At 39.2% G+C, this 14,818-nt stretch overlaps 1 protein-coding gene across 2 annotated transcripts in view; it reads right to left on the bottom strand.

Annotated features, from left to right (window-relative positions):
- Positions 1-14,818, bottom strand: part of Cep83 (centrosomal protein 83) — a 115,758-nt gene that overhangs the window by 10,663 nt on the left and 90,277 nt on the right. For both annotated transcript variants that reach the window (XR_003837767.2, XM_021175324.3), the window contains exons 13-14: positions 13,815-13,944; positions 930-1,033 (exon numbers count right to left, since the gene is read on the bottom strand). Coding sequence is in view for 1 of the 2 variants with exons in the window: in XM_021175324.3 (XP_021030983.1) it covers positions 930-1,033; positions 13,815-13,944 (234 nt within the window). In the remaining variant the exon portion in view is untranslated. The remainder of the gene's footprint in view (positions 1-929; positions 1,034-13,814; positions 13,945-14,818) is intronic.

Below are 14,818 nucleotides of genomic sequence, written 5' to 3'. Positions count from 1 at the left end.
TGGTAGGATTGAGCCCTCATCCTGTGTCAGTATCAGAACTAAATTTTAGGACACCTGGACAGTGTCCATTAGAGAATTTTTGTCCTAGAATACAATAGAAAACATTGCCACCCAATAGGTGACTTCCATGTCAGAAAAGTCCAATTCTTCACTAACTATCTAAGACGAACATTAATTAACAGTTGGAAAAGATTTTATCACCTTAAATCAAATGGTTCATCAATGTTACTATCAGCAACCTAACTGAATCAGTCTTCCTAGCTCTAGGAACACTAATGGAGGTGACCACTAGCTGACACAAAAGTTCTGAACTATGCCATTGCTATAACTTTGCTGCCTTAACAAGAACTCATACCACCCCTAATTACAAAACTGTACCGAAGCCAGTGAGTGTCCTTTTTTAATATCACACAATACCACAAATACCTTATACATGATAGAGATTTTGGCTTGAACATTAAAGTAGACAGAAGAGTAAAGGTAAAAAAGAAACCTTGTAAATGTTAATTTTGGGGAGGGAGTTGTCTGTGCACCTTGCTATACACAGCAGGCTGAGCTCACACTCACAGATGTCTACTTGTCTCTTCCTGCAGAGTGCTGGCCCTGAGTACATGGGTTAAATAAGTACAGTGAGCTCAGAAACAAAGTGCTGGAGCTGGAGAGGTGGCCAAGCAGCAAAGGGCACTGGCTGCTTTTCCAAAGGACCAGTGCTCACTGCCCAGCACCCACACGGTAGCTCACAACATCCTGCAGCTCCAGTTCCAGGGGACCTCATACCCTTCTCTGACTACTGCAGGTACCTGCCATCATGTGGTACACAGAGACTCATGTAAGCACAGAGACATACATCCACAGTGGATAAATAAAACCATAGTAAACAGAAACAGTGCTCCACAACAATAGGGGCACATATATACACAACATATTACCTATTTAGCACCTGGTTTTCTGTTTCTAGTTCTTCTTTCTTTGCCTCCAAGACTTCCACTTTCTCCTGTAGTCTCTTCAATTTGTTCTCATGAAGAGATTTTCTCTAAAAACAACAACAAAAAAGATTAGTATGAAATAGTACGCTGATACATAATTTCCTATTTGAAAAAAAGATGGTGGGTACTTGAGGCATTTTTTAAAATGTAGAGATTAATATTTTCAGTAAATACCAGGGACAGTATATGGCTTGTACTGAAACTGCAAAGCCAAGAAACTCAGATCAACCTCACCTCCTCAGTGTAACAGACAGTATCATTATGAATGCCTACCAGAAAACTAGCACCAATCACCAACTCATTGCAGCAAGCTAAAGAAAACCGAGGGAGGCAGACTTTACTGAGTATGCCTGCCATCTGCAAAGGAAAGAACAAGCTCTTCATAGCCTGGTGATACACAGTTGGAGAACCTGGAACACAACTTAAAATTAAAAACCTGGTTGCAACCAATAAATTCCTACCAAAGCACAAAGGGAATAGATGGAAATGCTAAGATAAAATACAAGCCTATCTTAGTTTAAAAGTATTCTTTCTAATCATTAAGAGAAAAAAATTAACTTTATAATACATAAAGAAAAAATTGTAAAAGTGAATGCTGTATGACTTTTTTTTTAAATTAATGGAAACATCAAAGTATACAAAAGGACTACATGAACTAAGTTCTTATAAGCAAGTTTTAAAAATAGAAAGATACCCATCATGTTGGAGCTAATTTAGCAGCTGCAGACCCCTTAAATGTGTTTCTGACTGTTTACTGACGCATAGCAAGCTTACAAAGCACACAGACTATAAATGCAAAGCTCAATGAAAATGCACAAACCAAGTGCAGGTCAAGAACACTGCAGGACAGCGCTCAGAACACTCCTTCTTGTCAGAACCCCCAGCATTGAACCAACTAATTTATTTCCAAAGCTACGGTCCTGCCACCATTTGAATCTCATTTCATGAATTGAAAAATAAGAGTACATCCTTTTGCAGATGACGTTTTCTTTCACTCAACATGCTTATGATTTCTCATGTTATTTCCTCATTCACTGCCACGTGTTGTTCTTCACTTCTGACTACTACGTTTATTACATTCACCCAGTCCACTGCTAGGGGTCACATAGGTACTTCTACTTGTGACAGAACCAGAGGTTCACTGTGGTGTTCCAGCAGTAACTCCATTGTGGGCATTACTTAGCCTTTAACATCAAACGGTATGCCCAAAGGCCTCCTTGTGCTCCTCCTGGGATGTGTACCCTGGCCAAGTTACCACTCTTCTTCCTTAAGGACTATACCCATTTACCTGTCACCTGAGGAACATGGGGTCCATTCATCTATTGATCTCACCTGTATAAAAGAAACTATATAACGTATAGCCTTTGCAACACTTTTTTCTAAGCATTTTATCTATGTATAGAAGCAATGCTATTGAACATTACAGTAGTATAATTTGCCATTGTTACACTGTCATCCAGGGCACAAATGTACTATTATTTTAACTATATTCCTATTGATAAAAATTGCAATTGTTTCCAGTTTGAAATTCCAGTATTAGCAAACTTTTTGAACACACTTTTGGCAAATATACTCATTCTCAATCTGCCACTTTTTAAAAATGGTTCTATCAATTACACACCCACCAGTGTGATAGAATTCAGGCTGGTCTACATCCTTGCCAATATGCATTATAGTCAGTCACTTACATTCTAGCCATTCTAGTAGAATATATTAGAATCTTATTGAAAACGTTGGTAACCTTCCTGATCCTTATCTAAAGACATTAAATATCTTACCCTATCAGCCATCTGTATTTTTTAGGGATACTGTGTGTACATATGTTAGTGCTTGGTCTAGTTTTGCTCAATAGAAAAAGAAAAAAAATTTTTTTGAGTAATCTGATTCTTATGGATTGGAAGGAGTTCTTTAAATAAACAGGTTATGAACCCTTTTGTAGCCGAATATATTAGATTCATGTCTCTTGGGGGATTTTCTTTTTCTTTTTAAAATTTGTATGCATATGTGTGCTTTGACAGCATGTATATCTGTGCACCATGTGTACGACTGGTAGGCTGACAGAAGCCAGAAGAGGGTGTGGCATTCTTTAGGACTGTTATGTGGGTGCTGGGGATGGAGCCCAGGCCTTCTCTCTGGAAAAGCACCGGATACTCTTCTAACAATGGAGTAATCTCTCTCCAGCCCCTATCATGGAATTTTCTCTTTAAAACAAACAAACAAAATTACACACATATTTTCAAGAAAAAGTTCTTTATTTTTAGGAAATTTTCCTTTAATTTCAAACTGTCGCTATCTTTTTTAGTTAGTACTTTCTATGCCCCTATTTAAGAAACATTTATTTATTGAACCTCCTCTGGTTTTTCTCCCAAGGTCTTTGTATGCTTATTTGTTTAAATGCTGGCTGTTTGCTTCCACCTTTCCCGTGTGCATATGTGAGTCCTTTTCCACCCTTGTAGTGCTGAGGGAAGGCACGCTGACTGACAGGCTGCCCTGAAAAGTCTTCTCTACTGAGATGCAGCTGTGGAAACCTTTGTACCAAGCTCTTGCTTTCTTCACTTTTCAACATTGGTTATTCTACTCCTTCCAAAACTGTGTAAGCTTTACAGTTTATTTTTTATTTTTACAAAGAAATATCCAAAGATGTTGATTATATTTAGTTGTAGATCTACTTGGGAAGAACTACCTAAAAAATGAATTTCCTAATGCACAAGCATGATGCAGTTTGCCTCTTTAATCATTCTTTTTTTTTTTATTAGATATTTTCTTTATTTACATTTCAAATGTTATCCCCTTTCCTAGTTTCCCCTCCGAAAATCCCCTATCCTCTCCCCCCATCCCCCTGCTCCCCAACCCACCCACTCCTGCTTCCTAGCCCAGGCATTCCCCTATACTGGGGCATAGAACCTTCACAGGACCATGGGCCTCTCCTCCCATTGATGACTAACTAGGCCATCCTCTGCTACATATGCAGCTAGAGCCATAAGTCCCTCCATGTGTTTTCTTTGATTCGTCATTAATCATTCTTTAAAATTTTCTGAGCAGTTTGTAGTCTTAAATATTGATGTTTTATATATCTACTCTTAGAGTCATTCCTATATACTTAAAATTGAATGTTATTGTAAATGACATCTAAATATTTTACTTTCCAATTGTGCATAATAAAGATAACTGGTTTGCTGCTTGACATTTTAGCCATCAACTTAAAAAATTTACAAATTTTAGGTTGGGTATGGTGGCACATTTTTAATCCCAGCACTTAGGAGGCCGAGGCAAGTAGATTTCTGTGAGTAAGAGAGCAACCAGGGATACAGGGCAAGACTGTCTCAAAAAATAAATCAAGTTAATAAATAAATACCCCATACCTATTTTTAATACTGCTACATTTGTTTATATTTCATGCATAATGATGCAATTTATGAGTGGTAATCTTCTCTTCAACCATCATATCCATTTTTTTTCTCCATTAAATTAGCTAGACCAACCAAAAAAAAAATGAACAAAATGTTCACAGTGGAAGAATTTGGCTTGTTCCTGAGCTTATGTGAAGGAAACATTTAATATTTAATCAGTAAGTGTATTAGCTAGAGGATTTTGTAGTAACCGATGACCAAATTGAAAATCCTCCCTACTATGAATTTGGTAATAGCTTCTAGTCTGAAAGGATTTCTGGTTTCTTCAGCAGTTCTCTACGTCCATTAAGTCGGACATCACAGTTTGCCTTCTTTGTTGCTCGACCACTCAGCTATACTGGACAATTTTTCATGCTAAACCATCTTTAGTCTTAAAATGAACCTTACTTACATGCTCAAGACACATTATTTTAATATATAGTAATATTCTTTGCTAATATTTCCAATTTTGTACCTGTTTAAATGATGTTAATTTCTCTTTGACTGTAGTAGATGTGAACCTCATAAAATATATGAAGATGCTCTACTTTTCTATTACCTGGGAAAATTAAAACTAATATTATTTCTTCCTTAATTATTTAGAAGGATTTACCAGAGAAGCCGAGGAGGAATTTTCTTTGTGGAAGGCTTTAATTAAAGATCTCATTTCTCTATCCTTAAGACTCTTCAGGTTTCCTAATTACTCTCCTACCTGCTTCATTAAGATGCTCTTCAAGGAATGTATTCCTTTCATTTAAATATGTAATCAGCACAGTTATTCTTTTTTATTTTACTATCTACACAATATGTAGTAGTAACTACTCTCCCATCAGTGGTAACATTTCTCTTTGTCTAATTGATCCTTTGAGGTCTCTGAGAATTACCAATCTTTTTAAAATCTGTACCTGAGGCTGCTTGGATCCCTTCTGGGGCATGTTTATATCATTATTTCTCTTGGGTTTTTTTTTTTTTTATGTTATTTTCTTATGCATTCCTCCTCTTGCAGTTTTGTGCATTTATTTACTTGTGTGGGGAAGGTATGGGAGTGTCACATGGGGCAGTTGGAGTACAACCATGAGTTGGTTCTTCCAGGGACTAAGCTCAGGTTGTCAGGTGTGGCAGCAGGCACTTTACCCACTGAACCATCTCACCAGCCCTGTTATTGTTATTTCTGTTAACTATTTCTTACAACACTTTAAACTTCCAAGAAAACCAAACAAACCAGTGAGCAGTTTCTCCGGCTGCCTCATCTACTCCACTGGCATTATTACAGCGTACACTGCTAAGGTGCATTCATCTTAACTGATCAGCCATCATTACTGTACCTAACGTGTACGCTGCACTAGGGCTCATTCTTGTTTCCATGAGTTTGCCTCAAATGTAAGTCACATGTTCTGCTCTTAGAGCAAAAGCACCATGCCTCAGTGCTCTCCCTAGCAGTCTTCATCCATCTTCAAACCTAGCAAGCACTGACCTTTCATTCGCTCCGTAGTCTGGCATTACTAAGTTCCACTTAGACTCCTATCTATCAGCAAGACAAGCACACTTTCTGTGGCTTTGTGTGGGTTGTTAACTCACTTCTAACTGTGATAAAAACTGCATAAGTGTCCCACAGTTTGTGCATTTACCTACTAACAGGTGCCTTGACTGTCTTAAAGTACTAGCATAAAGCTGCTCTGTGTTTCAATTCTTCATAAAGACGAATGTTCTAAATTGATTTGAGTAAATTCCTCGGGATGTGATAAACGGGCCGTAGATAGGGTAAAGAGTTTATATAGCATTGTATAAAACAGAGTGACATGTCAGATAAACAAATGCTATGTCATCATCATGTCTATCTGTGCCATTGATCCAAAGTGAGCCTTGTGAGGCATCTCTTTACCTGCACCAAGCACATCTTTTGGTTCCTCTACCATACTGGTCACTACCTGCTTTCTCCTCTTCAATTTCTAAACTTCAGAATTCCTTGAAGATCAATTCTCAGATCTATTCTAATTGAATTTTACTGCTTTAAATGCCAACGAGTCCCAGCTTTTATCAAAGCCAGTCTACTCTCTTCTAGCCAATTAGATTCATGAAGCTAACTAATTTATCATCTTTATAGAAAGAAGATGGACATGCATTTGTATTTGTAAGTATCACATCACTATAACAAGCTCTCTGAGGTAAAGAGCTTAAAGAGAAAAGGTCCATCTTGGATCCTAGTTTTGGAAGCTTCGGCTAAGGTCAGGTATCACCACTGCTGGGTATATCATGGCAGGAGATTATCACAACAAATCACTTATCAGGTAACGTAGGAAACTGAATGAAGCAGAGAGGCTGGCTCCCTTATTTCTTTCATGTTTTCAGTGACCCTCCATTATCTTCTAGGAGCCACAGTACTTTGAGTATTGCTGCTTGAGGAACAAGCCTTTAACCGATGAACTGTTGACAATACTGTACAAATAACAGCAGCATTTCAATATGTCAACATGGTCACGGGTAGAGAGATGGATGGTTCTGCCATTAAGAACATTGGCTGCTCTTCTAGAAGATTCAGGTTCAAGTCCCAGCATCCACATGGTGGCTCAAAACAACCTGTTAAATATAGCTCTGGGTGGCCTGACGCCCACTTCTGCCTCTATGGACACTGTGTGCATATGGTGCATGAACTTGAGTGTGGGCAACACATAAGATAATTAAATACTTTTTAAAAAACAGGTTTTGAAAAGTTGGCATGTTCAAAACTACATCATTGTCTTACACCCAAACCCATCCATTTCATGGTCTTTCTCATGTTAGTAAAGACTAACTCTGTTTTCCCAAAGGCTCAGTTTAAAATCTTCGTCTTCAGCTGGGCAGTGGTGGTGCATGATTTCAATCCCAACATGTGGGAAGTAGAGGCAGGCAGACCTCTGAGTGTCAGGACATCCAGAGAAACCCTGTTTCAGGTTGTGTGTGTGTGTGTGTGTGTGTGTGTGTGTGAGAGAGAGAGAGAGAGAGAGAGAGAGAGAGAGAGAGAGAACATATATATGTACATATATATGTACACACACACATACATATAAATAAATAATCTTCTTGGAGTTTTCTCTCATTCACACTGTAAAACCATCTCAAAGAATTGCCTTTAACAAATACATAAATGTGACCACTGAGACTCCTTTATTAGATCTCTGTCCTAAGACATCATGATCACTAACTTGGACTACTCCAAAGCTGTCTCCCTGAGTGGTTTTGTTATTATTGTTGGTTGTTTCTGCTTTACAATACAGCAGTCTTAGAGATTCTTCTAAAATGTAGTTCAGACCCTATCAATTCCTGACTCAGAAGTGTTCAATGTAGTCCTATTTCATTCAGAACAAAAGCCCAAGTTCCCATATTATCTGTCCTGGTGCTGTCTCCCTATCCTAGACACCAGTACCTCCTCCTGTTCTTTCGACACAACAAGCCATCTGCATACTTTTGTGCTTGCTATTCTGTCTGGAACAAGATCTTCTGTATAAATCAACATGGTATCTTCTGTCTTCTCCTCCAAGGCCTGCTCAAATGTTTCCAAGTAAGTCTTGCCTGATCACTTACAGGGCAACACTCATCCCTAATCTTTCTACTTTTAGTTTTAGGATTCATCTCCTCTACCTCCCTGTTATACATCCTACCCACTATAATTCATGTTCTTTGGATAGAATCTGGTCACCTTGGTATTACAGTCAAGTATGAGAAGTACTTATCAAACAGGCAACAGTTTCTGAATTGTCTTCCTGACAACACTATGGGATAATAGCCCACCAAAGCTTAGGTCCACCTAGAACCTGAGGGCATAAATATAATATCCTAAGAAATATTACTTGGTCTTTATTCCTCATTAGTAGCACAGAGCTCCCCAAACCCTAGGAATTTACGTGGTAAGGGTAGCTAGCCCCTGTAATCAGTAGGAAGTCATTCTCAACCTCTTCTATTTATGGTAATGAAATAACTTAAGAAATGGGGACCCAAGTCAACCCTCAGGATGTAGGAGGTCAATAGGGACCAAGAGAGTATATGGTGATATTTAAGGTCCAGTCGTCTAGCCTACAGGAAGGGGGAATTGTAAATTGAGCTCTGTCAAAACTCTTCAACCAATAAGTTAGAAATATGGAGAGTTTCTGTGCTGATGAACAAAATAACGCATCTAGAGACAGCATGGACCTCTACATCCTATACAGCTTTCTGTGCATCTGTTCCATGGTTGTTCTTGGTGTCTTTTAGAATAAACTAGCACACACCATTAATGTGCTCTCCTGAATCCTAAAATTTTTAAATATCAAAACAAAATCATGGTAACTCCCAATATGTGACCAGCTGGGTAGCTGACATTAGAATTGGGGGTGCTAAATACCTTAACTTTAAAGATTTAACTATAGTCCAGGTAGTTTCAGAACTGAGTATTGGTTGCACTCCATAGTGTTATGATTTGGAAAAAGTCTTTGCAGCTGCAGTCAAGGTAAAAGAGATTATAGTGGATTAGAATAAGAATGTTTGCATTAGCATTCCAATATAATCACACAGTAAGACAAATGAATACCTTACAATACAAAGAGTACTACAACACTTACAGGGTATCTAGAGCTGGGTGTAGCTGCATTCAGAAAGCTAAGGCAGTAGGGCCAAGTTAGCATGAAATACATACAAAACTCAAGACCACCCTGGGGCTACATGAGATCCTGTTTCCAAAAAATGGAGGAGTGTGTGATTATAACACAAGTAGATAGTTGTACTCCTCTGCTGAAACCTCAAAAACAAGAATCAACTGAGATTCTCCTTTAATACCAAATTCAGTTAACATTTTTCAAGAAGCACGCTCAATGGCCACTTGTCCCATTAAAAAGTGGTCTGTGTGCATGTGTGTGAGCTGTGTATGTATGGGGCTGAAGGAGAGAAGGTCAGGTGTCCTGCTGTCAACTCTCAGCTTTACTCCCTTCTTCACACAGTGTTTCTCCCAGAACCTGGAGGTCACAGGAGCTGTTTTAGCCGGGCTGACAGCCAGAAAGCCACAGCAAGTCCCTGCAGCCAACAGCACTGGGGTTAGAGGCAAGCACTCATCTTGGGTAACGTTCCTCAACTCTGGCTCCCATGACACTCACACTGTTGCTCCCAGCCATGAGCATCCTTCCTGGTACCTGCCCCTCCTTCCAGTTCTATCTAGTTCTTAGTCTTTGTATTCCTCAACCGTATTCAAAACCTCATTCATCTCTAACTTGACTTACTGATCTCCCTGTTTGGCTCTCCCATTTCTGGTCACCAGTACAGCCCCTTTACCTGGGAGTGGTTGATAGTATTATCAGGTGTTTCTTAAACATTATCTTCTTTCCTCAAATAGTCATTAAGGATACAGAGCAGTGATGGCTTCTCTTCTCTCTCAGCATAATGCTAGGCCACATAACATGCTTCATAAAACATTTTACAATTCAAGGAATGTTTTGGAAAACATTTACAATATTATTTGACCAAGAACTGCTTCAGGCTGGGCCTGTGGGTGTACACCTTTAATCCCAGCATATGGGAGGCAGATGGATCTGAGATCCAGGCCAGCCAGGGCTAGAGAGACCTTGTATCAAAAACAACAACACAAAAAGTACTTCCGAGGGACTTATGCTAAAATAAAAATTGCCAACTGTTACTTCAAGTGCCTCAAAAAGACAGACAGTTCATTGTGTTCATAGCAAGAGATCATTACTCATATTCACGATTAGGCAGTGAAGATAGGGGACGGAGATAGAGAGAAATCTTCAACCAAAGAACAACATTCAACTTCAAGATCCCTGTTCATGCTTTTCAAAAATAAATTTAAAAAAATGATAAACTTATCAAAATTTCATTTTCACCAAAGGCTCTACCTAAGTACACTTACTCAAAATGATGTTAAGTCTTATGCTTACAAGTTTAGCATTCTGAATAAACATACCCAGATGGCATGTTTATCTAGCCTGAAGGGAAAACAAAGTCACTAGTCTCGAGTTTAAGCATTTTTCATGAGTAAGAAATTTGAAAGGGTTATGATTCTATTCTAGAATAGAATGGTTTGTCTTACTGCCTAAGAAAGTTAAGATATTTTTGATATTTAAATAAAGAACTTAAAAGTTTGTTGCATCTCTATAAACTATATTTCTAAGGATAGAAAAACTATGATGGAGAAGTGGTCTTGTTTTGTTTCCTTTTTGTTTCTTTGAGACTCCCTGTGACCCTTGCTTGCCTGGAACTCACTATGTCGACCAGGCTGTTCTTAAAACCCACAAAAGCTCCACCTACCTCTGGTTTCCCTCCAGGGTGCTGACTTAAAGGCCTAATCAGACTCATATGAACTCTAAGGAGAAAACTTGAAAAATATCTAGACTCAAACAAAGTGGGACACTAGAATAACAGTGCCTTGTAGTAAAAGCAGAAAGGCAGAGACTTTACACCATAGATGCAAGCCTGGCTTGTTTTTTTGTGAAATAAAATGTCCCTAAGTAGTCTAGGCTGGACCTGAACTTGAGAGACCAGATCTTGGGTTCTGACTCCATCTTAGAGAACCTGACCTAAGGCTGAACTTGAGTCACTTCCCCAACAAACCCACAGCTAGCACTGGTTTCCAGCTTACAAGCCTGCCCCTGGCACTTCACTTCCTGACATCCACCATCCGGTGGAAAGCAGAAGTTAAGTTTATGGTTTGGCTCCTGGCACAGCCAATTATGTTAAAGAGCAACAAAAGTCCATAATAGCCCCCAGTTAGATCCGTGCCAGGCTGGAAGCCCCGTTACTTGTTGGCTTGCCTTTAAAAATGCTTGCTTGAAAGTGGGCTCGGGCCTCTACCTTCCCGTCCTGCTCTGTCGGGGTCCGTGGTGAGCCCAAGCTCGAGTTTGAATAAAAAGACCCTAGTGCGACTGCATCATCAGAGTCGGCTCTCAAACGGGTACAACACACTCACACTCTTCTTGCTTCAGCATCCCAAGTGCTGAGATTAAAGGCATGCTACACCATGATTCCCAAAGTTTGGATTCTAGCTAGTCAAGTCATCTTGGTTACCTACAACTTCAGTTCCCTCATTTGTAAAAGCTATCTGATGTACTAACCAGAACCCTGGAGCTCTTGTCTCTAGCTGCATATGTATCGAAAGATGGCCTAGTCGGCCATCAATGGAAAGAGAGGCCCATTGGACTTGCAAACTTTATATGCCCCAATATAGGGGAATGCCAGGGCCAAAAGAATGGGAATGGGTGGGTAGGGAAGTGGGGGGCGCTATGGGGGACTTTTGGGATAGTATTGGAAATGTAATTGAGGAAAATATGTAATAAAAATATATAAAAAAAATAAAAAAGCTATCTGAAAGCTAAGATCAGTTAAAATCCTAAAAGTATATATATTTACATACATAATACTACCTCTGCCACATGCGCGCGCACACACACACACACCTCATTTTCAACTTCATTGATAAAATTAAGCTCATAGAACAGTGTTCCACAGGGTGTGATAGCTTCAGGTCACTGCTATTCACTGGATTAAACTGAGCAACTGTCTATGACTTAAATTGTAATTCACACACCATGTTTTAAAAAGTGGACTGGGTATAGTGTCCTGTGACTTTAGTCCCAGCACTTAAGAGGCAGAGGCAGCCAGACCTCAAGGTTAGGCTGGTCTATACAGTTCCAGGCCAGCCAGAGCTACATGATACTCTGTCTCAAAAACAACAACAAAAGGTGAAGTGAGGAGCTAGAGAGATGGTACAGTGGTGAAGCGTAAGAAGAGACCTGGAGTCTGGATCCCAACACTCCTAACAGACCAGGTATTCTCAGCACAGAGAGAAGCGTGGAAGGGAGGAAGATCACTGGCACTTGGTGGCTCCAGCCTAGCCTCAAAAACAGGCCCAGGCTCTAGAAGAGAGGAAGAGGCAGAGAATGATAGAGGTGCCAGGGCTCCATGCACAAGGAGTGCACCTGCCCCCTTAGCCCTCCACCTCCCCACACAAACCACAGTCTAAAAGTGAAATGATACTATGTTCTCAGCCACCAGTTAAGTATTTAAGAAAGAAGGAGACTGCATCATTACAATAATGGTACAACAGCATCACTTGTAGGTTTAGCCTATCACTCTCTGTTCTCTTTCTGGCACACCTACTATCAGTTAATAATCTCTGTCACCACTGGATGTCACCTTTGCTCCAAATGCAGTCAACCCAAATTAACCTTAATAATTAGGATCTGATCTCTACAACAATTATTTCTAATACTGGAAGAACATGAAAGTTTATCTGCAAAAGACAAAAAGTCGAAAGACTTTCTAAAGACTTCTTAATTCAGAGGTTTCTGAAGTTCAAACACAATACAAGAAGTGCAGTGGCATTTCTAAGGTCATTATGAGTTATCAAAAAATAAATCACTGAAATTTCACCAACACTAAAAGCCTTTCAAAATTTATACATGGACAGAAAGGAATATAAGTGGCCAATAAAAGAGAAAAAATGTACTTCCTATGGGTCTAAAATGCTGGGTTTCTTATATAAGAAATGGTATCTTCTAATCTCAATCTTATACTACTTTTAGAATTACAACAGTGTCTTCAGTTATTTAAACCTATTCAGCAATATACACAGATCTTAAGATACTGTTATTCCTAGGGCATATTTCTTTCATTCACATTGTATTTCTTCTCCATACCCAATGTCACTATGAGGAGAACCTATGAAATGAAGACTTACAACTACACACACACAAGCTTGTCTCTTGGCACACTCCAGGCCTGCTGGAAATCACTGCTGAAGCACTGCAGCAATGAGCCCCAGCCGAGGAGAGTCTACCACAGCCGGTGTGTAGTAGGAGAAGCTGTAAGCTACTGACTAGATGAATCATCTGGCTATGTCATTTCATCAAGTACTGGACTGGTTCCAAGACTGTGAACATAGGCCTACAGAGGACAAATCTGACAAAGCATCAAAGCAGGGACTGTCGGAGTCTCAGAAGATCCTACTGCTGGGGCAAGTTTGTTTTTTGAGTTGGAAACAAACACTTCTTTTGTTATTGTTGAGACAGGCGTGTAGCCTGTCTATGTCACCAAGTAGCCCTGGCTAACCAGAACTTGGTGGGTATTCCTGGACAATTCTTACCTATGAGCTCTATCTCTGGCCCAGACTTTAACCACAAAAGCAATATTACAGATGCTAAGTATAATTGAAACAGGTCTAGTCACATTGTGACTTAAGTAAAGGATGAGCTATATATGTTTGTATAGATTGGCTCTGAAAAATATCACTTAAAAGAAAATATATATTAACTCTAAAATATTTTAGGAATATACCTATTAATTGGATTTCCCCAACTAACTGTTTCTGCAAAATTAAAACAAAGTGTGATGTTTAGATATCAAGTTAAATATGCCAGTAATACATCTTACTCTGGGAAAGCGTTTGACAGTACAGAAAGCACTGTAGCTAAGACCTACTTGCCTTTTTCTGAGCAGTCGCTGCGCGCTGTAGTTTTTCCTTGGCTTGGTTATACTTTTCTTCTCTGTCTGTGATACGCTCGTGGAGCTTGTGCTTTTCTTCCAACCACTGGATCTGTTTTTCCTCCAGTGTCCTGTCAGAGAACAGGCACACATGCCAAGTATTGAAGAGAAATTCTTAGATCAAATAGGCACTATCGCCAGTGTTCTCAAACTCCCTGCCTATCTGACCATGCCCTACTCTTTCCAGCTATGGTGACTCTTATGTGCCCACATGTTTCCTCACATTGTTGCTGCAGAGCAAGTTTTATGAATATGACACTGTATTTAGAATAACATGTACACAATGCTTACACGAAACACTCTGGAATTAGATACATCTGTTGTGTCTTTTAAGTAAGTTAGGAAACTGAAGTTAGAGCATCTAAGTTGTGTAAAGAATTTTTTTTTTTTTACTGACAAAATAAGCATTTAAAATGTAAACAATAATTATAAACATCAAGATATGAAAACTGTGCCTAATTTAGGCAGTTAAAAACCAAACCTGCTGCCTGGTGTGGTAGCTAGCACCTTTAACCCCAGCACTACAGCGGCCTGGGCAATCTGATCTCTCTGAGCTGAAGGCCAGCCTGTTCTATTTAGCAAATTCTAGGACAGTCAGGGCTACATAGTACATACAGGTAGCCATATCCAAAAGGGGAAACAAAGACCAAGCTTGATATTAAGTCTTTTTTTTTTTAATATTAAGTCTTAATGCAGAATGTTTTCTGTGTAGAATAAACTTTATATAAATGACATTTTAAGTTGTATCCTAGTAATAACATAATTTAAAAGCTATTCTGCATATTTATCTATAATATGAATTTTAGTATCAACACCATGGTCCCTAAAAATCAAAATAACAAATCCTGTCATGTTAGCTTGCTTGTACTTGCTGAAACAAAAGTTAAATTCGACTGAGATAAAATCCAGTACTTTGTTTTGTCTCTGAGAATGTAACTCAGAGCC

This window comes from Mus caroli, unplaced genomic scaffold (assembly GCF_978045245.1).
Source record: "Mus caroli unplaced genomic scaffold, Mus_caroli_1 scaffold_9, whole genome shotgun sequence".
Classification (NCBI taxonomy): domain Eukaryota; kingdom Metazoa; phylum Chordata; class Mammalia; order Rodentia; family Muridae; genus Mus; species Mus caroli.
The sequence above is the reverse complement of the archived record's forward strand: the minus strand, read 5'-3'. Positions and strand labels throughout refer to the sequence as shown.